This window comes from Nelumbo lutea, chromosome 1, assembly GCF_056320005.1.
Source record: "Nelumbo lutea isolate HS-2025 chromosome 1, American lotus-T2T, whole genome shotgun sequence".
NCBI lineage: Eukaryota > Viridiplantae > Streptophyta > Magnoliopsida > Proteales > Nelumbonaceae > Nelumbo > Nelumbo lutea.
Window position 1 is genome coordinate 175805858 of NC_142684.1, and position 26336 is coordinate 175832193.

The 26336-nt window shown below is 41.9% G+C and overlaps 2 protein-coding genes across 2 annotated transcripts in view; one reads left to right on the forward strand and one right to left on the reverse strand.

The window, feature by feature from the left end:
• LOC148879372 (Serinc-domain containing serine and sphingolipid biosynthesis protein) overlaps nt 1-8884 on the forward strand; it is a 28222-nt gene extending 19338 nt beyond the window's left edge. The window contains exons 2-6 of the mRNA XM_088960897.1: nt 6873-7112; nt 7543-7654; nt 7750-7924; nt 8020-8260; nt 8435-8884. Coding sequence (XP_088817023.1) covers nt 6873-7112; nt 7543-7654; nt 7750-7924; nt 8020-8260; nt 8435-8739 — 1073 coding nt within the window. The 3' untranslated portion in view covers nt 8740-8884. The remainder of the gene's footprint in view (nt 1-6872; nt 7113-7542; nt 7655-7749; nt 7925-8019; nt 8261-8434) is intronic.
• Nucleotides 8885-9396: 512 nt separating this feature from the next.
• Nucleotides 9397-26336, reverse strand: part of PAC (pale cress protein (PAC)) — a 29155-nt gene continuing 12215 nt past the window's right edge. The window contains exons 5-7 of the mRNA XM_088960898.1: nt 11804-11854; nt 11147-11326; nt 9397-10191 (exon numbers count right to left, since the gene is read on the reverse strand). Of these exons, the coding sequence (XP_088817024.1) occupies nt 9958-10191; nt 11147-11326; nt 11804-11854 (465 nt within the window). The 3' untranslated portion in view covers nt 9397-9957. The remainder of the gene's footprint in view (nt 10192-11146; nt 11327-11803; nt 11855-26336) is intronic.

The window sequence follows — 26336 nt, forward strand, 5'->3', positions numbered from 1 at the left end:
ACTTTGATTGACCTCTCTATCAGTTAGATGTAAAGAATGCATTTCTAAATGGTGACTTACATGAGGAGGTCTACATGTGTCTTCCTCCAGGGATGTATGGGAAAGATATGCAAGGAAAGGTATGTAAATTGAAGAAATCACTTTATGGTCTCAAACAATCTCCTAGAGCCTGGTTTGAGAGATTTAGAGCTGCACTTGTTAAATTCGGCTATGTTCAGACACAGTCAAATCATACTCTGTTTGTGAAGAAAAGTAGATCTCTAGCAGTGTTTCTCATTGTGTATGTTGATGACATTATAGTGACTGGTGATGATGCCTCAGGCATTCTGGCCCTTAAGTCTTTCCTCCGTACAGAATTCGAGATTAAGGATCTGGGGGAGTTGAGATACTTCCTTGGCATAGAAGTTGTCAGATCCAAAGATGGGATTCTTATTTCCCAAAGGAAATATGTTCTTGATTTGTTGTTTGAAACTGGAAAACTGGGTGTAAGACCAGCTACAACTCCCATTGATATGAGTCACAAACTTTCAACTTCAGATGGAACTTTGTTGGAAGACAAAGGGGTCTTTCAGAGACTTCTTGGGAGGCTTCTGTACCTGTGCATGACTAGGCCAGATATTGCGTATGCTGTCAGTTGCATTAGTCAGTTCATGCATGCTCCTAGAGATACTCATATGGCAGCAACAGAACGGATTTTGTGCTATCTGAAAGGCTCTCCAGGGAAAGGAATTCTATTTACCAAGCATGGTCATCTGAAACTTGAAGCCTATACTGATGTTGATTGAGTTGGAAATATTGATGATAGAAGATCTACTTCAGGATATTGCAATCTGGTGGCTGGTAATGTTGTCTCTTGGAGGAGTAAGAAACAATCTGTTGTGGCCAAATCTTCTGTAGAAGCAGAGTATAGGGCCATGGCACATGGGGTCTCGGAATTGTTGTGGCTAAGGTCATTAATGGAAGAACTTGGGATTGATCATGACAGACCCATGATGTTGTATTGTGATAATCAGGCTGCCATCAACATTGCTCACAACCCGGTACAACATGATAGAACCAAACATATTGAAGTTGATAGACATTTTATCCGAGAAAGAGTCTCCTCCGGAGAAGTGTGCCTTCCATTCTTTTCCTTTGAAGGACAATTGGCTGACTTTCTCACCAAGGGAATTTCCAAGGCAAGGCTTCATCATGACATTGGCAAGCTGGGCATGATTAACATCTATGCTCAGCTTGAGGGGTTGTGTAAAGGAGATGGGTCGAATGGCCCATAGACTGTCACTTCATGTTATGTTATGTTTCTCTCTGTTATGGGCCTTATTCTGGGCCCATACTCTGTAGTGTTCTTTTTGTATTTTCCTGCCCACTCAAGGGCCTCCCTGTAATTTATCAAAGATTAACTTAATAAAAGAGTATTAGAGTGTTAGAGGGAGGTTAAGTTCGAACACCTCATCCTCTAACTCTCCTTGCCGCAGTTCTCTCTCTCTCTCTTCTTCTCTAATCTTCTCTTGTTAGTTTTTTCTGGTTTTCTAGCACAGTCCCATACTTCTAGGACTGTTTTTCAACTCTTTCTTCATCCGTAAACTAGTTGGTCGTCATTTGAAATTGCCGGCCTATGAATGCGAATTGATTGGGTTAGCTAGAGCAGTCTAACACTGGAGACCATACTTGTGGGGAAGATCATTTGTTGTCAAAATTGATCACTATAGCCTCAAGTACTTGTTGGAGCAGCGACTTGTTACTTCTCCCCAACAACATTGGGTTAGCAAGCTACTTGGGTTTGATTTCCGGGTGGATTACAAGGCGGGATCTTTAAATCGCATTGCAGATGCATTGTCTAGGCGCGAAGAGGACACTATGCTCCTTTGTGGGATTTCACGTCCTCGAGTCACCTTATTGGATGACATCAAGAAAGAGATGCCACAATCAACAAAGTGGACAACTCTTGTTCAGAAAATTCAGTCTGGAACTGCAGACTCCAATTGGGCCCTTACAGATGGGCTTGTGATGTATAAGGGTCGAATATATCTCCTGGCTGATTCCTCTTTGATTCTCTCCATCATCTCCAGTATTCATAACTCCACCCATGAAGGCATTTAGAAAACACAGTATCGCGTCCAAGTTGATTTCCATTGGCAAGGTATGAAGGCCTCTATTAGGGACTTTATACAAAACTGCTCTATTTGTGAACAACACAAATGGGAAAATCTGCATCCAGCTGGTCTTCTTCAGCCCCCTTCGATCCCAACATAGATATGGGCTGATATTTCCATGGATTTCATAGAGGGACTGCCCAAGGTTGGGGGAAAATTAGTTCTTTATGTAGTGGTGGATCGCTTCTCTAAGTACGCCCATTTCATCCCTCTTTCTCATTCGTATAGCGCTACTTCTGTCGCCCATGTCTTTTTCACTCACATTTTTTGCTTACACGGGTTATCAGAATCTATTGTCAGCGATAGGGACCCGGTTTTTTGTAGTACCTTTTGGAGGGAATTGTTTCGGTTAAGTGATACCACCTTAGCCTTTTCTTCCACTTATCATCATCAATCAAATGGTCAAACTGAGGTGGTGAATCGAACGATTGAAATGTATCTCCGTTGCTTTGTTGGGGATCAACCGAGACGGTGGGTTGATTGGCTTCCTTGGGCCAAGTATTGTTATAACACTGCCTATCATTCTTCTTTAGGAATGACACCCTTCCGAGTTGTCTATGGCCGTGAACCTCCTCGTTTGTTGTCCTAAGAACCTGGTTCTACTCGTTTGGAGGAGATTGATCATTCCTTACAAGAGCGAGATGCTCTTTTGGCTGAAATTTCTCTTCATTTACAACAGGCACAACTCCGCATGAAGCAAGCCTATAACCAGCATCATTGGGAATTGTCGTTTGAACCTGGGCAGTTTGTTTGGTTGAAACTTCAGCCTTATTGTCAACGCTCTTTGAGTCACAGGGCTGTTCCTAAATTAGCTCCTAAGTTCTATGGGCCTTTCAAGGTTTTGCAGCGAATTGGTGAGGTTGCATATAAACTGGAACTTCCAAAGCACGGTAGGATTCATGATGTTTTCCACATTTCCTTGCTCAAGCCATTGGTGTTCCTCCTATCAGTGTTCCCTCCTTACCACCTTTGAAGGAGGGCAAAATCATTCCCCAACCTCAGTCTATTGTTCGTTCCAGAATTAACCAAGGTGTTGTTGAAGTTCTGGTGGAATGGGACAGCTTACTATTGGCTGAAGCTACCTGGATTCCTTTGACTATGTTCCAAGACACCTATCCTGAATTCAAGCTTGAGGACAAGCTCTTAGTCCAAGAGTGAGTAATATTGCGGATGCTTTTATTGGAAAGAAATACAGCCGCAGACAGCAGCAGTAATGGGCGTTAAATTCAGTGTTCCTATCTTATCTCTTAGCTAGATTCAGTGTTCCTATTTAGTAGCATTATTATCTCCTATTTAGAGATAAATGTTTGTTAGGAAGTTTTCCTAAAGGACTCTTGTAATTTCCTATTTAAAAGAGCAGATGATATTCAATAAAATTATCGATATTTCCAATCAAGAAAGAGCAGAGGAGAGTTGGTGATCTCTTTAACAAATCACCATTAAGTTACTAAAGATAGGTTCCTCGAGAAAAGGGAGAAACAAGGGAAAATAGGAAGTTTTCCCCATTAACCGACCTGTGACGAGATCCTATTCACGGGCCCTTAGCATACACCACCTGGTAGCACCTCTGGTGCAATACGCCCCCCCCCCCCCATAAAATATCTTTACACCAGAAAGCCACATCCACAGCCCTTCTAGAAGCACGTCCCTTTTGCATGATTTGTAACAATGCCTATTTATATGGCACTTTTATTAATGAAGCGGCATGAGAATTAGGTCATTTCTTCCGTTACATTCCCCTCTTCCTCTTTTCACTCTAGGAGGTCGGGTCTCCCTCAATGGGATCCCTGAGGTGAGCAGTAACTCACCAGAAGAAACCAAATTATAGTTGTGTAAGAGATAAAACCAAGAACTCTCAGCAATATTATGATTTGGGAATATTTGCTGCATAACGGAGTTCTTTTCATCAATTCAGACCAAGATTGGATGCAGTTATTGAGACTGAGGAAGTAGAGGAGTCAATTTATTTATCCAAAACAGGAATGGGTTGTGTCAGTTCAGGTGAAGTTAACTGTTGGGAAAAAAATGTTAAGTATGTAGTATATACTTAAGTTCCATCCTTGCCACAGTGAAGTAGTGAAAATAAGTTGTTGAGTTTATCCTAAATTGGGGAATTTTTAGATTTGATTCTCATGCTCAACACTTCAGGCTTGTAATTTTTGGCTCCTGGAACCAGTTCCGGCATTATCAAGCTCCATTTGTGTGGAAATCTTTAGGCAGGTATTTCCTACAGCTGTAATTTGAGTCAATCAAACTCCATTCCATCTCTCATTTGTGCTGCATTTTGCATGTGATACTGCCACAAGTAGTTCAGAGATAAGAAGCCATATGAAAACAAACTTTTTTTTATCAGTTATGGAAGTCAAAAAGATTTTATTAATAAAAGTGGTAGAATAGTAGAAAAACCCCTATTCTTGAAAAAAAATTCAAGAATAGGTACACTATAACCAGCATATGCTAACCCACTATCAGAAGGCAAACTTTTGTGTCTGACTGCCTGTTGGTATCAACCAGTTCAGGGTATCCTTCACCCATTGGGTGTCCATTTTTTAATGATAGATCAATGAATTTTGCTATGTTCCTGAGGAACCCAGAAAATGTATAAGCATTTTCTATGGTTGAATGATGAGATGACCAATAAGTCTTGTCTGGAAATTGCTTTAGATCCAAATATTAATCAAACATGAAATATTTGGCATGTCTCAATGGAAAGTGTGGCATCATATGTCAACTTTGGTTATTGGTGCAAGGGATATTTCTTTAATGCACACTATTATTTTGGACCAAATATGCTAAGACTCTTGGAAGAAGAATTCATAATTGTTCAGAGACTTATTCACATCTGAAGCAGCTTGGTCACATATGTACATCTCCTGCTTTTGATTAGAGTGATGAAGTTTGCCCTTGCTTGGAGATGGAGGAACTCATGGTTTATTGACCAAACATGGGCTGTTTTACCAAGGACATATCGAGTCAATTACCTGCTGATGTTGCAGAGACCTTTCTGACCTGATTGAGAAATTGCACCACCTTAAAAAGCCTTGGTATGAATGTAATCTTATCAAAACCAATTTTATGTGCCCTTTTTTTCACCAACAGACTTATATGGGCCCTCTCATGATGGTGTGTATCCACCATTTATGCCATGAAGATGGTGTAAAGACTGCATAACAATTAGAGGTTTTATTGGAACTTGGATGTTTTTTCACCCATACTGCAGAGGATGGAGACTTTTCATGCTAGAATGTTGCTCCAAGGAATTGTTGACTTGGCTCATTATCTAGTTAATTGTGACTTGTGAGATGCACAATCAGGTACTAGAAATGCCTTGAAGTGCAATATAGACCCATTTTCTAGCAGTTGACTTTGGCCAGCCTTCAACATTGGGTGACTTAGTTTCGTGTTGGTGGGTTCTGTTTAATGAATGCTTTTTCTTCTATTGATATTGAAAGGGTTGAACAGTGAGTATTTATCTTGGCCTCCTTTGGTTGAGGCAATTACTTTCGATCCACTACTTTCTAAGGCAGAGATTATACCAGACTGCTGGGACCTGTGTGACATGTTACACATTAGTTTCTTTTATTGGAAACAACATGCGGAAATTAATAATAGATATTTTCTTGTAAGAATTTTTGAGGATAGTGACCTTGTAACTTGTCTCTATGGGAGTAAGGGCGGGGACCTGCATTCCCTTTTAATCTTATCACAAGGAACTTCAGGTTTTCCTTTGTGGATTGGTCAGCTTTAGCATCAATAAGCTGTCTTTACAGTTGAGTTGGAAGTTAGAACCATGGGGAAGAAGGCGCAACAAATAATACCATTTCACTTGAAAGGTGGCTTAAACAGATCCACAATTTACATCTCCAAAAAAAAGGCGAACAAACAATACCATTTCCTTTGAAAGGTGTCCTAAACAGATCCACATTTTACATTTCACTTGGTGTTCTTATCCTTAATATGGGAGACGTGTGGCCAATCTTTCAGTGGTTCCCCCTCATATGTGACAGGAAGTCTTTTGATTGGGAAGCTTAAGGACAGGCTTTAGCATTCAAACAGAACAGTTTGCTACATTTCCTAGTTCACTTGGAATGAGGGTAAGTGAGTTACTTCAAACAAGGAGCTTCATGAAGGTGGAAGAGGATAACCAATCAGACAGAAAATCTGAGGTGACTATGTTTATTGCCTTAAATGTCAGTAGATGTTCAGATGGTGTTTTTCTGCCTTCACCTTCAAAAGGGTCCACATGGCTTTTGGTTGACATGGCCCTTCCTTTTCCAAACCCTTTGTCTGAGGCGGTCTGAGCTGATTGCAGGATTAGTAGCTTATGAAATGAAGGCTCACAGTTGTGCCCTATTTATGTTCAGAGTCTAGTTGGCTGAAATTAATATTTAATAAGTTGGGTGTCAAAAGGCAAATATTGCTCTTATCATTTGTTCTGTACTAAAGATGTCCTAAGCCCTAATCCTTTTATAAATCCTTATTTGAGTAAACATTTTCAGTATTTTTTCTCTAAAAGAATATTCATGGACAGAAGAGGGGGAAGGAGAAAATCAAGATGTGTTTGACCAGGCACTTGTGGTGGTTACTATATGAGTTGCTTTTTAAATAGAATGTTTTGTGTCTATCCATTAAACAAATTCCCTATTAAGACTTCCTCAATATTTTTATGTGATGCTGGAGGGATTATTGATGGTATGCCAACTTGTTTAATGTTTGCAGGGATAAATACTTATGCTCACACTCCCTCAAAGGAGTGGTTCCAAACAAATGCAGTTCTTCGTGTCAGTTTGGGAAATTTCTTATTTTTTGTGGTATTTGCCCTCGTCATGATTGGTGTCAAAGACCAGAATGACAAGCGTGATTCATGGCACCATGGTGGATGGATCTTGAAGATTGTTGTGTGGGTTTTACTCATCATCCTCATGTTTTTTGTTCCAAATGCCATCATCACAATCTATGGTCAGCTTTCTCCCTCTATGCTTTAGTAACTGGAATTGAGTTTGTGGAATAAAGTTATAATGGTCTTTTCCTCCTCTTTAAGGTGTATACCATTCTTTTTTCACTTAAGGTATCTCCTGACCCAAACCCGATCAGATGTCAGTACAGGAAACAAATTCACCCGGGCCTGCCATACATATGGCACCTTGTGTGATGTTTAATTGGTGTTTGTAGTTTTTACCAAGAAAATTTTATTGGTCAAAAATTGCCCCATTAACTCATTTTTTTACCAAGATATCCTCTTGGTTGTACCAACCAAGAGGCTGGTCCTCGTCCCACTTTGCATTGCATGTGCCATGTATCGTCACTTTGGTGCCATTTCTCCTGTTGCAATTTGGTAATTATCATTTTTTTCCATAATCTGATATTTGCTTCTTTACTCTATTTGCAGAAACACTATCAAAATTTGGATCCGGGTTGTTTTTATTGGTTCAAGTTATTATATTACTAGACTTCACACATTCATGGAATGATGCATGGGTTGTGAAGGATGAACAGAAGTGGTTGATAGAAACTTGCTAATTTCTTTTCTCTCTGTTATTATTTTTTATTGGTTTGAATTTTCATTTAATTCTAATCTTATCAATGGGTACCACAGGTACATTGCTTTACTTGCAGTATCAATCGGCTGCTACCTTGCAGCATTTACTTTCTCAGGAATTCTATTCATTTGGTTCAACCCCTCAGGCCATGACTGCAGCCTCAATGTTTTTTTCCTTGTCATGACAATTATTCTTGCTTTTTCTTTTGCAGTTATTGCACTACATCCAAAGGTAAGGAAACCATTTTTGTCATTAAATGGGATATTATATTTAGATAAAAAAAAAAAGAGAAATACATGATGAATCCAAGAACCATTTATAAACAGGTGAATGGCAGCCTCTTGCCTGCATCAGTGATTTCTGTGTATTGTGCATACTTGTGCTACACTGGTCTCTCAAGTGAGCCTCGAGATTACATATGCAATGGTCTTCATAAGAATTCCAAAGCAGTGTCCACAGGCACCCTCATTCTTGGCATGCTTACAACAGTTCTCTCTGTCCTGTACTCTGCTGTCCGAGCTGGATCATCTACAACCTTCCTTTCCCCACCATCCTCCCCCAAGTCAGGTACTTGTTGCATAATACCACTTACAGCATTCTGCCATCCTGAGCCTGAGTTTCATTTTTTCCCAAAGACCAATATAATATTGGAGTTGCTTAAAATGGCGTTTTTTTTTTCTTTTCTTTTATTTTTTTTTTTTGATAGAGTGCTTAAAATGGTGGTTAACATGCTGGTTTCAGGTGGGAAACAGCCTCTTCTTGAATCTGATGAATTAGAGGCAGGAAAAGAAAAGGAAAAGAAGGAAACCGAAGCCCAGCCAGTTAGCTACAACTACACATTTTTTCATCTGATTTTTGCTCTTGCTAGCATGTATTCAGCCATGCTTCTTACAGGGTGGACCAGCTCAACATCAGGTAGCTCAGACTTGATTGATGTTGGTTGGACGTCAGTCTGGGTCAGGATCTGTACTGAGTGGGTCACTGCAGCACTGTACGTCTGGACACTTGTGGCCTCGCTTATCTTTCCTGATCGTGAGTTCTTTTAGGCCTATGTGGTGATGATGTGTTTGGCTGTGATGTAATATGTAATATAGATTTCTGGCGCTCGAAGAGATTGTAGATACAAGAACTGAATTAAATTGGAGACATTGCTTTCTGTATGTAATGAAGATGGTCTTATTTGGTTGGTCATGTTGAACTCGTGGGAAAAAAAATGGCAGAGCCACGGTAGACGGTGTGTTATCAGAAAGAAATTTGGTAGAGAACAGAGATTGAGGCACATAAAATATAGTAGCGATTGAAAATATCAGTTAAGTACATAAATGTTAAAACTTGAGTGCACAAGAGTCATAACTTAACATCAGACTCTGAGTTGAGCATGTTTGATCAAAAGCGTAATGCACACTTGTTTCATGTGGACAAGCAGCCAGGGGGGTAATGTGCGTCAGTGTGTGCCTGAGGTACCCTGCGAGAGATGGTCTACTAAGTATTAACCTGTGGTTGCATTGTATGTATAAAAACTGGCTTAAGAATTGGGAGCCCAGAGAAGCTAATTTAATTGTATAAAAATTGAAACATTAACCATACATGCTCAGGATCATCTTGCATGTGCTAAACCTTGGCATTTTCCCACGGACATCCAGCACTAGCAGGTTTTGATTCCAGCACTTTAGCGATGGCAACAAGTGCAGAAAATAAAGATGGAAACAAGCATTCCTCTGCCTACATTAGACAAAGCTGCTGAGTACATCTGTTCTTGAAATCGTAGAATAATCTACAGATGTATCTATAGATTCCCCAAGAAAGTCCACACATTAACAAGTATACAAAAAATTAAGAACAGAAAATGAACTTTCAAACACCATGGATGCAGTATACAGTGCAATTAACTGCACTAGGAGGCCAGGAGGCTTAGGACCCTTTGTACTGAGTAACCTATAACAGGACTTCCAACTGAACAGAATTTCCAAATGGCAAGCGCTATGCTCCGGTTCTTTTCTTCCCTGCAAGTAGATCTTTCTCCAACAATCCATGCAAAAGCCAAACCCAAGACAGACGAGCTGGGTGTGCCACTTCTCTCCCTGACCCCCAAGCTAAACTAATTTAGCCCCTATCAAGACTATTACCAGGTCAGTGAAGTTAGGATTTGCCTAGGTTCAGAGAAATATCCTGACATTGGTGAACCCATTCAATTCTTCTTCATGACCTTGGGGAAAGGGAAACAATGATCAAGGTTTTCTTGCAATCACTGGATCATATCCCTGCTACCATTTCAATGTTATTGCAAGATCCAGTAAGGCTTCTACTTGGCGTATAGTCCTTTGCCTCTCCTGTTGCTTCAATCTACTTGCAACAGATTCAGGATCAAACCCTTCTGCAGCCTCTGCTTCAGTTTGTTCAGACCGAACCTCTTGTAGCAATGCATCAACTTCTCTGACAAAATCTACTCTCAGTAGCACATCATCAGCCTCTAATGGCGGTCGCAATTTGCCTTGGTGCTGACAAAAGGAAAAATAAATGAGAAAATAAGTAGCATGCATGGTTTGGAAAATGAATTATATCATGTAACAACCTAATACATACTGAACCGGTGCCCACAAATAATGCCATTCATAAAATTTTTCTTACTGATGATGAGCAAAATAATCGATTACAGACCAAGAAAAAAGAGTAAGATTAATCTTCTATTCTTTCAAAAAGAAAAGATTAATTTTCTATTAATCACAAACTTTTGTTCTGGCAGCTAGTATGTTCTTTCTTAGTAACTGTGTTGAACATGAGTACAAAGCATGTACCAATCATAAGCTATTGCATACATGGAACCTTAGATTTTGAATGTTAAATCCTGCTTGGCAAATGAAAAGTATTGGCAGTGCAGACAGCCTTAAAGACAAAAGAATATAAACAAGAAGTGGATGAACAGCATATTGAAAGTACCATTTATCAAAAAAAAATATTGGAAGGCACCAAATGAGTGGAATATGGAACAAAGGAATGTCAGGACAGCTAGCATTTACCAACTTTAAGGAACACTCTGGCACTTTATAGAAAACCCACAAACCATGCCACAGTGGAGGCGATAAAGAACTCCAGCATCCTTCACCTAAAAAATGTGAGGCAAGGTAGGTGGTGTTCTATATGATTCCATGAAAATTAACTTGATGCAACATACCATATTGATGTGAAGCAATTACAAACAATGCATGTGTGCAACGTATAAATGATGCCAACATATCATATTAAATATATTCAAGAATGAGCAAATAACTGCCATTATCAGATAGTTAAATAAAAGAATTAATATGAACAGGCTAAGTCTTTAAAATGTTGTAAACCAACATACATTTTTCGGTAAACTGATATACTGAATATATCCAATATACCGAACACAGGGCCAACTAGCCAAGTTGCATCATGTTATACAATTACAAAAGATGCATATCTGCCACATACCATATTGATGTCAAATCCTGCTGGGACTAGGATACTAAATGGATCCTCTTGTGGAAAGGTATCAACCATGCGCTTTCTGCACTCCTTAAGCCATCTTTCATCATCAAATCCATCATGCAGATTCAGAAGATCATTGAGTAGTCTCATTGCAGGAGTAGCCTCCCATTTCAAAATCTCTGTCTAACAAATAACTGGAAAGCTAATGAATGATATACCAACTAAATCAAAACTGCAAACTATTTAAAAATATAAGGGATTCATGTAGCTGACCCCATATAGGTGGGATAAGGCATGGATGATCTCAAATACCAAAATATACATTAAATGCAGAAAGCATATCACAATCAGCATGAAAAGACTAGAGGCCCATATTTAACATGCACAAAACTAGATAGAATAAATTAAAATATGCTACAAATTTTGGGGATCAGGTTGTTTTGCAGATGGCACAAATTAGAAGAGTATCCTTTCTCGAAAGGCAAAACGAACCCAGATAACAAACTAGAAAATAGCACAAAGTGCATTGATTGCATCATCCAAAGGTTGCTTAATGCTTGCAGGCACACTAGAACACTAGAATCCATCATTGCAATCAACTGGTTCAAATTGGAAAACTTTTTAAGACAGGGAAACAGGTATGGCCAAACAAATGTGTACCTCAATCCTCCTGTATAAGAGGTCCAGACTCCTAATCACATCTTTTTCATCCTGGAAAAATAATGACATAAATAACTTAGACAATGTGGTAATAGTGTAAAGAACAAACTCTTATAACAACCATATCAAACTTATTATAAACATTGTTGGTAAAAGACAAGTATGAGCAGAAAGCAATTACAGTAATATGGTAATAAAAAGCAATTGTAGTAACATCTGTGTTCTGGATTAGGATTCTAGTCTAAAATCTCAGGCTGACAAGTGTGAGAATGCAGGTTCAAGCCTGAAAGTGACCACTTTGTGCAAAAAAAAATGCCAAATGTCAGGTCTGTATCTAGTCCAGTCCTCCCAAGACTCCAGATAGCTGGGACCAACATTGGGCAATCGCCTTTGTTAAAAGCTGTTATTTATCTAAGTATAGTACCGCAGGGGTATTGATGTAATTCTCTTATTTTTTAGTTGCTGTCACCCTAGTAATATATACAAAAAAACTGGCGCCACCAGCATGCTTTTGGCTCTCAAATCTTTCTTCTCTCTCTCTTCTTTCTTCCTCTCTTCTTCTCTCCTGCATCACAGCACTGATAACATGGTATCAGAGCAGGACCATCAGATCTGAAAAGAAGAGACCACACCAGACTTCCAGATCTGCCACCATCATCTACAGTTTGAGTGATTGAAGATCAAGTCTCCTCACGCCTGAAGTAATCTCTGTCCTTCCCTCTTTTTTCTGGTCGTGCGCCAGGGCAGAACCTGTACTAGGTTTGCTGGTTGGATGTGAGGTGACCAGCACCTCTGTCTTTCCTTTTTTGTGGGGTTGACTGACCCCTGTAAAAATCTTTAGGTCGGTGAAGACCTTTTATGTGCTGCGATAGCAGCTTTGATGCTGAACCTGAAGGTCAGAATGACATGTACTTGCTATAACAGCATCTATGTTTGATGGGTAGGTCAAGAAATGACCCGTCCGCCCTGTAACAGCACCTGTGTTTATCAAAAAATGGCCTGTTAGTGCTGTAACGGCACCTGTGTTCATCAAAAAACGGGGGTAACAGCACCTGGTGTTATCAAAAGGGGTTGCGTTTCTGAAGAAAAATAAAAAAAGGGGCTTCCTTTCTCCCTTGGTGTTAGCCTTTTTTTTAAGGTTTTGCTCCCACTTTAAGAGTTTTTTGAATCTGTAACCATGAGCGGTGAAGATTCTGCTACGCCCGGTGTTTCCTCAATGCAGAATGGAATGAATGGGGGTGCGGACCTATCCTTTCCCATGGCTGTTGTTCCTCTCAACGGTTTAAATTATTTAGAATGGTCAAGAGGGATCAAGTTGTACATTACTGCAAGGGGAAAGATAGGTTATATAAATGGGAGAATTAAAGAACCCAATTCTGGGAGTGTTGAATATGACAGATGGAACCAGGAAAACAGCATGGTCATGTCCTGGCTTTTGGTGTCTATGCAACCTCAAATAAGAAGGAACTTTATGTGGGCTGAAACGAAAAATGAAATCTGGGAACAAGCAAAATCAACATATTCTGAGCTGTGTCACTATGCAAGATTTATCAATTACAGGCAGAATCGACCACTTGTAAACAAGGGGAGAGGTGCCTTTCTGTGTACTACTCAGACTTGACCTCTGTCTGGAATGAGCTAGATCATTATTAGAGTGTGGACTGGAAGTGTGATGAAGATGCAAAATTACACAAGAAACTTGTTTCTCAGTAGAGAGTGTTAGCTTTCCTACATGGCTTGAATCCTACATATGAATCTATCGGAGTTCAGATCCTAGGTAATAAGGATCTTCCCTCTGTCCAGGAAGTTTATGCTTTTGTACAATCAGAAGAAAGTAGAAGGAATTTGATGAATAGTTCTGGTGAGGATACAGTTGGGTTGGTAGCAAAAGGGAGTGTGATCACAAGTGGTGGAAATACCTCTTAAGAGGGGGGACTCTCAAAAAAGGGCAGATGACAAAGACAAACTGTGGTGTACTCATTGCTAGAAACCCCAACACACCCAAGATACATGCTAGGATCTTCATGGGAAGCCGAAATGGGCTCAAGATTTGAGTAAGAAGTAAAGTTTAGATCTGAATAAAAAGTCAGGACAGCAAAGTACAAGAAAGAACACTATGGCAAACATGGCTTCTCAGGAGAATCAGCCCCCCATTACTACTGTGACTCCAACTCACACCTCTGGATCTGACCCAATGGAGGATATTATTAATTCCTTCTGTGACCATTTAGAGCTCTATGGTAGAGCAATTCGTCAGATGGATGCTCCTCCCTCAACTTCATTTGCGTCCACATCAGGTAACTCTACCACAACTTTCCATGTAGCATCCCATACCCCTGACACTCCTTGAATCATTGATTCTGGAGCGTCTAAACACATGACTGGTACATCCTCTTACTTTCAAACCTATCACCTCCTTTCTGGAAGAGACAAGGTGAGACTAGTTGATGGATCATACACTACCATAGCTGGTCAAGGAACCATTTCTCTTCCTTTTGGCCTTACCCTGTCTGATATTTTACATGTCTTGAAATTTCCCATTAATTTGTTCTCTGTTAGTAATATTACTAATTCCTTAAACTACTCAGTGACCTTTTTCCCTTCTTACTGTGCGATCCAAGATCTAGCCTCGGGGAAGACGACTAGTAGAGGATGTATGGTGGATAGGCTTTACATGCTGGAGAATAAGGTGGTCTTCAAGTCACAGAGTCTAAGAGTTAGTCTTGTAAGAGTCAGGTTTATTTATGGCATTGTCGTCTTGGTCATTTATCTTTTGAGTCTTTAAAAGTGGTGTTTCTAGAGTTGTTTAAGTCTGTGTCAATTTCAGAACTTTCTTGTCAAACTTGTCAACTAAGTAAGCAGTGTAGAACTCATTTTCCTTCAAAGAATAATAAATCTAAATTTCATTTCCACATTGTTCATTCTGATGTTTGGGGCCCTGTTACTTTACCATCTGAGAGTGGCTACAAGTATTTTATTACCATTATCAATTATTATTCTAAATATATATGGGTATATCCCATGCGAACCAGGTATGAAGTACCAAAAATTATCCAAAATTTTCAACAGATGATCTTCACCCAATTTCAAACTGAAATCCAAACCTTTCAATCAAATAATGCCAAAGAATATTTTCATAGTGATCTCACAGAATTTTTTGCTTCAAGTGATTCACTTCACCGTAGCTCTTGCGCTCGAACACCACAACAAAATGGTGTTGCTAAAAGAAAGAACGACACCTCCTTGAAGTGGCCCGAGGTTTACTAATTCATATGAATGTCCCAAAACGTTTTTGGCTTGAGACTATCCTTTGTGCTACCTATCTCATCAACCGTATGTCCTCTCGTTGGTTAGAGTGCAAAGCCCCACACCAGCTTCTTTTTCCTAAGGCTCCCCTTCTTTCCATTCCTCCTCATGTGCTTGGTTGCCATTGTTTTGTTCAAAATCTGTCACCCACTCGTGGAAAATTAGACCCTCGTGCTATTCCTTGCATCTTCCTGGGGTATTCTTTCACTCAGAAGGGATACAGTTGCTTTGATCCTATTTCTCAGAAGTTTTATGTTTCCATGGACGTCTCTTTCTTTGAGGGTGAGCCTTTTTTCCCTGTTTCTCCTCAGGGGGAGTGTAGGAATGAGGAGAAACTGGTTAAGCTCCCTCCTCTTCCTGGTCCTCCTCCTTTTCGTGTCTTCTTTTGTCGTCACAAAGGCCAACCATGTTCAAGAGCTATGGAGAACCTAGAAGTTGTACCTCCAATGCCATCAAACTCTCCAGGGGCGAATCACACCCACTCAGGTATCTTGGTTCCTATCAATGTTTCTGACCCTATTGCTATTGATACTTCTGTTGCTAATGACCTTGACCTTCCTATTGCTCACCAAAAAGGTGTTAGATCTTGCACCACTAAACACCCCATTTCCCACTTTGTTTCCTATGAAAACATTTCACCCTCTTTTCAGGCCTTTCTCACTTCCATTGATAGTGTTCCCATCCCTAAGAATGTGGCAAAAGTTCTTTCAGTGCCTGAATGGACAGATGCTATGAAGGAATAAATTAATGCTCTACATAAAAATGGCACATGGGAACTAGTAGATCTTCCCAAAGGAAGGACCCAATTGGATGTAAATGGGTTTTCACAATCAAACATAGGGCTGATGGCACGGCAGAGCGGTATAAAGCTCGTTTAGTGGCAAAGGGGTTTACACAAGTGCATGGAGTTGATTATGTAGAAACATTTGCACCTGTTGCCAAGATGAACTCCATTAGAATCCTTTTCGCCCTTGCTGCTAATCTTGACTACAATCTGCATCAGCTCAAAATCAAGAATGCCTTCCTAAATGGTGACCTTGAAGAAGAAGTTTACATGGTACAACCCCCTGGTTTTCAGGCTCAAGGTAATGAACAAAAAGTGTGCAGGTTGAAGAAATCATTATATGGGCTGAAACAATCACCAAGAGCCTGGTTCAGCAAGTTCCATGCAACGGTTCAGCAAAAGGGATACAAGCAGTGTCAATCTGATCACACGTTTGTGAAAAGAGGGGAAGGAAAAATTGCAGCACTGATAGTATATGTTGATGATATAATTATCATTGACGATTGGAAGGATGAAATTCAAAAGTTGACTTTTCTTGCTACACAGTTTGAAGTAAAAGATCTAGGTCCTCTAAGGTACTTCCTTGGAATTAAAGTTGCCCGCTCACAAAAGGGTATATTCATTTCCCAAAGAAAGTATGTCCTAGATCTACTCCAGGATACAGGAAAAATGAGAGTGAAGCCAGTTGATTCCCCTATTGATCCTATGTTGAGGGCCCGAGAATAGGATCTCGTCACGGGTCGGTCCACGGGAAAACCTCCTGTTTTCCCTTGTTCCTTCCTGCTCTTGATGAACCTATCTTGGCGCCTTGGTGATTTGTTTAAGAGATCACCAACTCTCCTAACTCACTTCTTTAACTGAATATTCGATATCTTCATTCAATAAAGGTGTCTCCTTAAATAGGAGATTACAAGAGTCCTAATCTTAGGGAGTCTCCTTGCTGAATAGGGACTTCCAGTTCTATCTTGTTGAGGATAAGATAAGTTAATCCTAATCTGATAATCCACTAATAAGACAAGATAAGATAAGAGCAATAGAATAAGATAAGAACAATAAGATAAGAACAAGATGATCTAATCTAATCTGGACGAGACTGTTGTTGCCGAACTGGGTAGGGTGAGAATCATTGAATCACTGTTGTTGCCGGCGGTGGGTCAGGTTCCTACTGCTGTCGGCAGCGATGATACTTCTTCCCGAGGAATGCGTCCATAACATTAATCCCCTCCTGGACTAAGAGCTTGTCCTCAAGCTCGAACTCCGGATACGTGGCTTGGAACTTTGCCAATGGGATCCAGGAGGCTTCAGCCGATGGTAAGCCACTCCATTCCACCAAGACTTCAAGAATTCCTCGATTGAAACGAGAGCGGGTGTGAGAGCCTTAAGTTGGGGAACAAGTTTGCCATCTTTCAAGGGTGGCAGGGAGGGAACTTGGTTCGGAGGAACACCCGTAAATGGTTTCAGCAAGGAGATGTGGAAAACATCATGAATCCGGCAATTCCAGCTGGTAGGCCACACTACCAATCCGCCGTAGGACCTTAAAGGGCCCATAGAACTTAGGGGCCAGTTTTGGGGCAGCCCGATGGCACAATGAGCGTTGCCGGTAGGGCTGGAGTTTTAGCCAAACAAATTGTCCTGGTTCAAACGACAGTTCCCTGTGGTACTTTTCATAGTTGAGCTTCATGCGGAGCTGGACTTGCTGTAAGCGAAGGTGGATGTCGGCTAGGAGGGCGTCACGTTCTTGTAAGGAGTGATCAATTTCTTCCAAACGAGTAGAGTCGGGCTCATAGGACAGCGAGAGGAGGATCCCAGCCATAAACGGCGCAAAAGGGAGTCATGCCGAGGGAAGAATGGTAGGCCGTGTTGTAACAATACTCAGCCTAAGGAAGCCAATCCACCCACCGTCGTGGTTGATCCCCTACGAAGCAACGGAGATACATCTCAATCGTGCGGTTGACCACCTCTGTCTGACCGTTGGTCTGTGGATGATAGGCTGAGGAGAAGGCCAGGGTGGTGCCGTGCAGCCGAAATAACACCTTCCAGAAGGCACTAGTGAAAACCAGGTCCCTATCGCTGACGATGGATTCTGGTAACCCATGTAAGCGAAAAACATGTGTAAAGAAGGCGAGGGCAACTAAAGTGGCACTGTACGGATGTGATAGCGGAATGAAGTGGGCATATTTAGAAAAGAGATCTACTACCACGAAGAGGACCGATTTGCCACCTACCTTGGGAAGTCCCTCAATGAAGTCCATGGAGATGTCGGCCCAGATCTATGTCGGGATCGAAAGGGGCTGAAGGAGGCCTGTCGGGTGTAGGTTTTCCCATTTATGTTGTTGGCACGTGGAGCGATTTTGGACAAAATCCCGAATAGAAGCCTTCATACCTCGCCAATGAAAATCAGCCCAGACGTGGTGTAGCGTTTTCTAAACGCCTTAATGGGTGGAGTTATGGATGTTGGTGATGATGGTGGAAATCAATGGGGAGTCCAGCAGAAGATGTACCCGGCCTTTATATAGTACCAACCCGTCCTGAAGTGACCAATTGGAGTCGGCAGCGCCGGACTGAATCTTTTGGACCAGGAGCGACCATTCCGGAGACTGTGGTGTTGCCTTCTTAATGTCGTCTAACAGAGAGATCCGGGGTTGGGAAATTCCACACAGAGCCATCGCGTCTTCATCTCGCCTAGACAAGGAATCAGCCACGAGATTAGAGGTTCCCGCCTTGTATTCCACCCGGAAATCGAACCCCGAGCAGCTTGCTAACCCAATGCTGCTGAGGGGAAGTGGTGAAACGTTGCTCCAACAGGTATTTGAGGCTGTAATGATCAGTTTTGACGACGAACGACCACCCCCACAAATACGGCCGCCAGTGTTGGACAGCTCTGGCTAGGCCAATTAGCTCGCGGTCATAGGCTGGAAGCTTCAGATGCCGATCGACCAGTCTGCGGTTGAAGAAAGCAATCAGGTGCCCTTGCTGCTGTAACACGGCCTCGATACCCATTCCAGAGGCATCGCACTCGACTGTAAATTCGAGAGCGAAATTTGGTAATTGCAGGACTGGGGTGGAAGACAGGGCGTCTCTCAGTGCTAGGAAAGCTACATCGGCTGTGTTGTCCCACCGGAAGGAATTTCTCTTTAACAGGTTGGTTAATGGGGCAGCCAACAGTCCATAATTCTGAACAAATTTGCGGTAGTAACCCGTTAATCCGAGGAACCCGCGTAAGGCCTTGGCTGATTAAGGCTTGGGCCATTCCTTGATAGCCTGAATTTTGGAACTGTCGATCGTCACACCTTGCCCGTGTATGACGTGGCCGAGATAAAGAACCTGTCGCTCCCCGAAGGAGCACTTGGACCGCTTGAGGAAGAGTTTGTGTTGGCACAGCAGCTCGAAAACGGTCCGCAGATGGTGCACATGCTCTACCCATGATTTGCTATAAACGAGGATGTCACCAAAGAAACCAAACAAATTTGCGCAGATGGGGCTGAAATACCTCATTCATCAATGACTGGAATGTGGACGGGCGTTGGAGAGACAGAATGGCATGACTAAAAATTCGAAGTGGCCGTGGTGGGTCCGAAAGGCAGTCTTCTTCACGTCTCCGGGAGCCATGCGGACCTAGAAATACCTGGACCTGAGGTCCAACTTAGAGAAGTACTGAGCAGCATGCAGCTCGTCCAGTAGTTCGTCCATGACGGGAATAGGGAACTTATCCTTGATGTCCGGTCGTTGAGCTCTCTGTAGTCAACACAAAACCTCCAAGTTCCATCCTGATTCGCCACCAACAGAACCGGCGAAGAGAAAGGGGAGTGACTCTTGCGTATGATCCCTTGTTGTAGCATCTCTGTACATTGCTTTTCTATCTCGTCCTTCTGTAGGTGAGGGTAGCGATAAGGTCGAACAACTACTGGTTCCGAACCCACCACCAAAGGAATTCGATGGTCGCATGCTCGGGGAGGAGGCAGTCCTTTGGGTTCCTGGAATATATCTGAAAACTCGGCGAGGAGTCTTTCCATGGCCGTCGGTTCTGTCTGAAGTGCATGGACCTGTGGTGTCTTTTCTTTAACCCTACAACCGTGCCACGAAACTTGCTTCCCATTTAAGTGGAATGTCATTGTGAGTGCGCTGAAGTCCCATAAAATCGGGCCTAGGGTAATTAACCATTTGACCCCAAAAACAAAATCGAACCCATCCAAGGAGAGCACAAATAAACCAGCAAAAAATAGTTCATAATTGACCTGTATCGGGATGTTCTAACAAATTCCCGGACTGTGGACTCTTTCACTGTTTGCGACGGCTACCTGTAGTTGTGGCCGGTGTTCCATTGGTAGTTTTAACTGGAGGGCGGCATGTTCACTTATGAAGTTGTGTGTGCTCCCTGAATCGACGAGAATGCACACTGGTTGACCTGCTATCCGTGCCTGTAACTGCATGGTCTGAGAGGTTTTAATACCGGTGATCGCATGGAGAGAGATCTATGGCTCGAACACGACGGGTTCTTCGTCATCCTCCTCCTCTTGCTCATCGACTAGGACGCAAAAAAGCCTCTTGCACCTATGTCCTACCGAGTAGAGGTCATCACAGTTGAAACATTGGCCTCTCGCTCGGCGTTCTACCATTTCTGCCCTGGTCAAATGCTTAATGGGTGGAGCGACCCACCTGCACTTGTCATCGATCTAGAGGTGGTGGTTGTGTGAGATCTCAGTTCCCTGCTGGTTGCAGAGGAGGGGGTCGCTATTGCTGATTTTGGGGGTGTCCATGAGTTCGGTGGGCGACCCACATTGTAGATCCCGCGGCTGAGCTACAGCTTGCGCTCGAACGCGCGGGCTAAGTTCATGGTTGTAAACAAATTTGGGGGATTCTGCATTTCAACATCCACCCGTAGGGGTTCTGCTAACCCTGTCGTGAACATGTCCACCTGCTGGTTTGATCGCACTGAGGATGCACTTGCGAGGAGGGTTTGGAATTGGCGCTGGTACTCTGCCACCGTTCCGGTCTGTTTAAGTTTAATCAGCTCGCCTAGGGGGTTGTTAGTCAATGGGGGTCCGAACCTAAGAAGGCAATAGAACTTAAACTGGGGCCAACCGAGCCCAGGTTCTTCTTTCTCTAACCAATAGAACCAAAGTTGTGCTTCCTCTGTTAAGTGAAAGGCGACTAGACTTACCTTATCCCGGTCGTCTGTCCGTTGATTCCAAAAAAACTGCTCGCACCGATACAGCTAGCCTAAGGGGTCTCCATTGCCGTTGAACGACGGAAATTCTAACATGTTGTACTTGGGGATGAGTGCGGCTCCTTGGCTAACGACCTGCTGTTCGCCGGAAGACTCCGGCAGATCTGGTCAGCGGCCGCTAGTGGTTGTCCCCCCTTCAGTGTTCCTTTCCTTGCTAGAGAGGAATATCTCCATCAGACGCCGCAGCTCCCGTACTTCGTCTTTGATCTCACGTACTACGGAACTGGTCTCCACGAGTTGGTGCTCGAGGTCGTGGACCCTGGATGGCAGCTGCTCCAGATCTCCCATGACGCCTTGCTCTGATACCAAGTTGTTGAGGGTCCGAGAATAGGATCTCATCACGGGTCGGTCCACGGGGAAAACCTCCTGTTTTCCCTTGTTCCTTCCTGCTCTTGATGAACCTATCTTGGCGCCTTGGTGATTTGTTCAAGAGATCACCAACTCTCCTAACTCACTTCTTTAACTGAATATTCAATATCTTCATTCAATAAAGGTGTCTCCTTAAATAGGAGATTACAAGAGTCCTAATCTTAGGGAGTCTCCTTGTTGAATAGGGAGACTTCCAATTCTGGAGGATAAGATAAGTTAATCCTAATCTGATAATCCACTAATAAGATAAAATAAGATAAGAGCAATAGAATAAGATAAGAACAATAAGATGAGAACAAGATGATCTAATCTAATCTGGATGAGACTGTTGTTGCCGAACTGAGTAGGGTGAGAATCATTGAATCACTACTGCTGCCAGCGGTGGGTCAGGTTCCTGCTGCTGCCGGCAGCGATGATACTTCTTCCCGAGGAATGCGTCCATAACATCCTAACCATAAATTAGGTGACTGCCAAGGTGAACCTATCAATGATGTAAAACAATTTCAGAGACTTACAAGAAGATTGTTATATCTTTCTATGATTCGTCCCGACATTACTTATGCAATGGATGTTCTTAGCAAGTTCATGCATGCGCCTAAGACCACTCATCTTGAAACAGTAGAAAGAGTTCTTATATATCTTAAGAAGTTCTCAGGTGCAAGCTTGTTGTTTCAAAAGTATGGGCATTTGAAAGTTGAAGTGTACACTGATGCAAATTAAGCAAGATCCCTAAATGACAGAAAGTCAACTAGTGGCTACTATACCTTTATAGGAGGAAATCTAGTTACCTGGAGAAGCAAAAAGCATAATGCGGTAGCTAGATCTAGTGCTGAAGCTGAATATCGGGCAATGACTCATGGAGTGACTGAAATTATGTGGCTAAAAAATTTGTTGAGTGAGTTGGGTTTTCTAGTGGACAGACCTATGACACTATTCTGTGATAACAAAACAGCCATAAACATTGATGCCAATCCAGTGCTACATGATAGAACTAAACACATCGAAGTTGACAAACACTTTATTAGAGAAAAGGTTGTCACAGGGGAAGTGTGTACTCCTTATGTTAGCTCTAAAGATCTACTTGCAGACATCTTTACAAAAGGGCTACACCACTCGCGAAATCATGATTTATGTGACAAGTTGGGCATGATTGACATCTATGTCCCAACTTGAGGGGAGTGTTAAAAGCTGTTATTTATCTAAGTATAGTACCGCAGGGATGCTATTGTAATTCTCCTCTTTTGTTTTTTAGTTGTTGTCGCCCTAGTATACATAAAAAAAGCTGGCGCCGCCAGCATGCTTTTTGGCTCTTTCTTTCTTCCTCTCTTTTTCTCTCCTACATCACAGCACTGAATAACAGCCTTATTATCATTAAATCAGGCCTTCAACAGAATCATATGGATGGTCCCTGAGATAATGTCTTACAAGACTGTGGCTCTTATTGGCAGGGACTGAAAATTTGACCCCAACCTTACAGATTAGGCTCCTTTCTTTTTGGAGTTTGCCATCAAGTTGAGATTTAAACATAGTTATCATGCAGGTTTTCTCACCTTGTTTATGCAGCGAGGATAGCAAGGTCTTCAAGAAAGCAAGTTCATTTACAAACAAATTCTGCCAACTAAATTGTAGAGTGTGAGTGGATTGGAATAGTTATCAATAAATAAGATTTGATATCTTCTAGATCATTGATGATTTAATGCCATTTTTATTTTAAAGAAAACTGCTGCTAACATCACCTTGAATCATCCCCAATGCACCTAGGCATATGTTGGAAATACTCCTTATCCCAGGCCCATTACTGGTAAGGCTGCAACTTGGGCCGGGATGGCCCGAACTCAACCCTAACCCAACCCAAAAAGTTGGGTTGGGTTGGGTTGGGTTGGGTCGGGTTGATGCTCGGGTTAGGGTTAGGGATGAAATTCATGAACCCGACTTTACTTCGGGTTGGGTTAGGGTTGACCCCTTAGGCAACACGACCCAACCTGAACCCGACTCTATAGTATATGTCATATATATAAACATATGTTATATGTAATATATAGCATGCATTGATTTGTTTAGATGCATGATATTTGTATATTCCCCACCACATAGTATCGTGTATTTCTTTTAAGATAAGCACTTCACTTCATCCTAATCAAAAAGACTAAAACCTTAATAACATTATTTTATGTTTTTTGAAAATTTTATTCTTCATCTCCTCTCTGTTGTTTGCCACCCATAAAAGATCTATCATAAGTCATAACTCATAATAAACTATAGTCATTTCTAACACTTGTTTTTTTCTGAAATTTGTACCAAAAGAACAAAAAAAAAAGCATCAACAAACAAATAATAATGAAACATAGGATTAATATATGTAGTGAAAGTTGAGTTAAGATCTAAAATCGAGAAATTCTACAAGGTTTTAAGGGATGGGCCCAACCCAACCTTAGACTGACTTCGGGTTGGGTTAGGGTTTTTTTCTTTTTTGATCAATAACACAATTCATTATGTAATTTCAATAAAAATTACAATTAGGGAGACAAACTTTCTTATCTTCCAAATACAGTTTGAGCCCCAAGAAAGGGAAAAAAAAAGAGAAAAAAGAGAAAGAGAAACGGAAAGAAGAATAAGATTACAGCTGTGCCCAAAACATTGACTCCCTCTCCACCCCTTGTTTAGCTAACCCATCAGCAAAAGAATTAGCTGATCTTTTTACCCAAATGATTTTAACTTCCATTCCTCGAACCAGCCATCTAAATTTCCTCCTCACATTACTGTAATGCCATAAACCACTGTTGTCTTTATTCAGCCATCCTACCACCACCTCCGAATCCCCCTCAATTATGAATTTGTTGATATTCATCTCCCTAGCTTTCTGGATTCCTTCTGTTAGAATGCTAGAGTGTGTTCGGCTGATAGGGTCTCCTATTAGCCCATTCTTATGTTAATTTTATCTTGTAACTGGGCCTTTGCTAATGGGCCTAGTCCTGTTTATGTTTTAAGTATTCTGGTTGTCCCATTACTAATCAGGGGTATACCAGTAATTTTATTGTACTTTGTACTTCACTTATATTTAAATAAAGGCCCGGTCGACTACTAACACAGTTCGACATTCTTTGCATCTAAGAAGTTCATCCTCTTCTTTACTACTTCGAGTTCAGCTTCTCAGTTTACATGGTATCAGAGCATTAGCTCCTTCCTGGTTTCAACCGGTGCACTATCTTCTTTTGCTGCCTTCCTTCATCTTCTCCTTTCTTTCTGGGTTACTGCAGTGAAGACCTAGGAGTGTAAGGGAACTCAGCAAGTTCGAACCTAGGGTTTCTCTTGGTTGTAGGACTCAAGGGAAGTAAGACCCAGAAATAGATGTCCTACTAGTTTTTTTTTAGCAAGTAGTAGCTATTTGGCTACTAAGAGAGGTCTGTACAAGACAGGCCTAGTTGAGGATTGATTCCAGCAGTCCTAGCACTAGCCGAAAGGGGGAGGGCTTCCTCTACAGTTACAACTTTGGTGCTCCTGCTAGATTTGTGCAGAACAGTGGTAAAGGCATAGCCTCCTCTACAGTTGCAGCTTCGGTACATCAGCAAGACCTTTACAAAACTGTGGCAACTTCAGTTACAGATCATTTCCAGGTCGGTTATCAGCCCTTCTTCTGGTATCAGCACTACTTCTGCTCTGTGAACTGGTTCAGTTACAGACCTTCATTTGCTACTGTACCCGAACTGGTTTAGTCTTAAGTGAAACCTATCCGGTGTGCTACCAACACTGTGAACCCTGTGACCACTTCGGCCAGCCCTAACCAGAACCACCTACAGCACTGTGAACAAACTCTTTGACCGAAGTTAGGATGTCATCACTTTCTGGTGAAGTTTCTTCTAGAGATAACAGATTTGTAACAAGGTCCTCAAACCTGGAGAACCCTAATCTGCATAGCTTGCAGATTACAAGTGTGCTATTGGATGAGTATAACTTTAGGGAATGGTCAGTCTCAGCAAGACTGTTCATTACCTCTCGTGACCTCACAGGCTATTTGGATGGAGACAAAAAAGAACCAGAAATCAGCAGCCCTGAATACACTGTGTGGTGCAAGGAAAATGCCACAGTCATGTCTTGGTTGCTGGCCTCCATGACTCCTCGGGTGGCCAGAACTGTTCATCACTTCCCTACAGCCGCAAAAATCTGGGAGAAAGTATCTAAGACATATTGCCAAAAGAAGAACAATGCCAGAATCTACAGGCTGAACCAAGACATTGCAGCCCTAAGGCAAGGAGACATGTCTGTGGCAACATACTTTGCAACACTGGAAGGCCTCTGGGAAGAGCTTGACCATCACTTGATATTGGATTGAGAAAATGCAAAGGATAAGGAGAGGCATGACAAGCAAATTGAGGAGGGCAGAGCCTTCAAGTTCTTGGCAGGCTTAGACCCTATATATGAAGGTGTAAGGTCACAGATTCTAGGGAAAGACGAATTACCTGAAATTCATCATGTTTACTATCTTGTGAGGAATGAAGAAGTAAGGAGAAAGAGGATGCAAGTTGATTCCCAGACACAAGCAACAGAACTATCTGGAAAACATTCAGCTTTAGTCTCCACTAAGGGAAACAGATTTTCAGACAAGAAGACCCTCAAGTGTACCCATTGTGGTGGTGAGAAACACACAAAGGAGAAATGTTGGGTATTGTACCCTCATCTGAAGTCAGCTGCTATGAGAAAGGACAAAAGGCAACACAAGGGTCATACGGCAAGTGGGAATCTTGCCACCAACAGCAGTAGTGACATCTCACAAAGTACTCAGCCAGTGTCTTCCTCCACCACAAAGCAGGTTGCTGATTCTGCCGGACCAAGTACCTTGGGCTTTACAG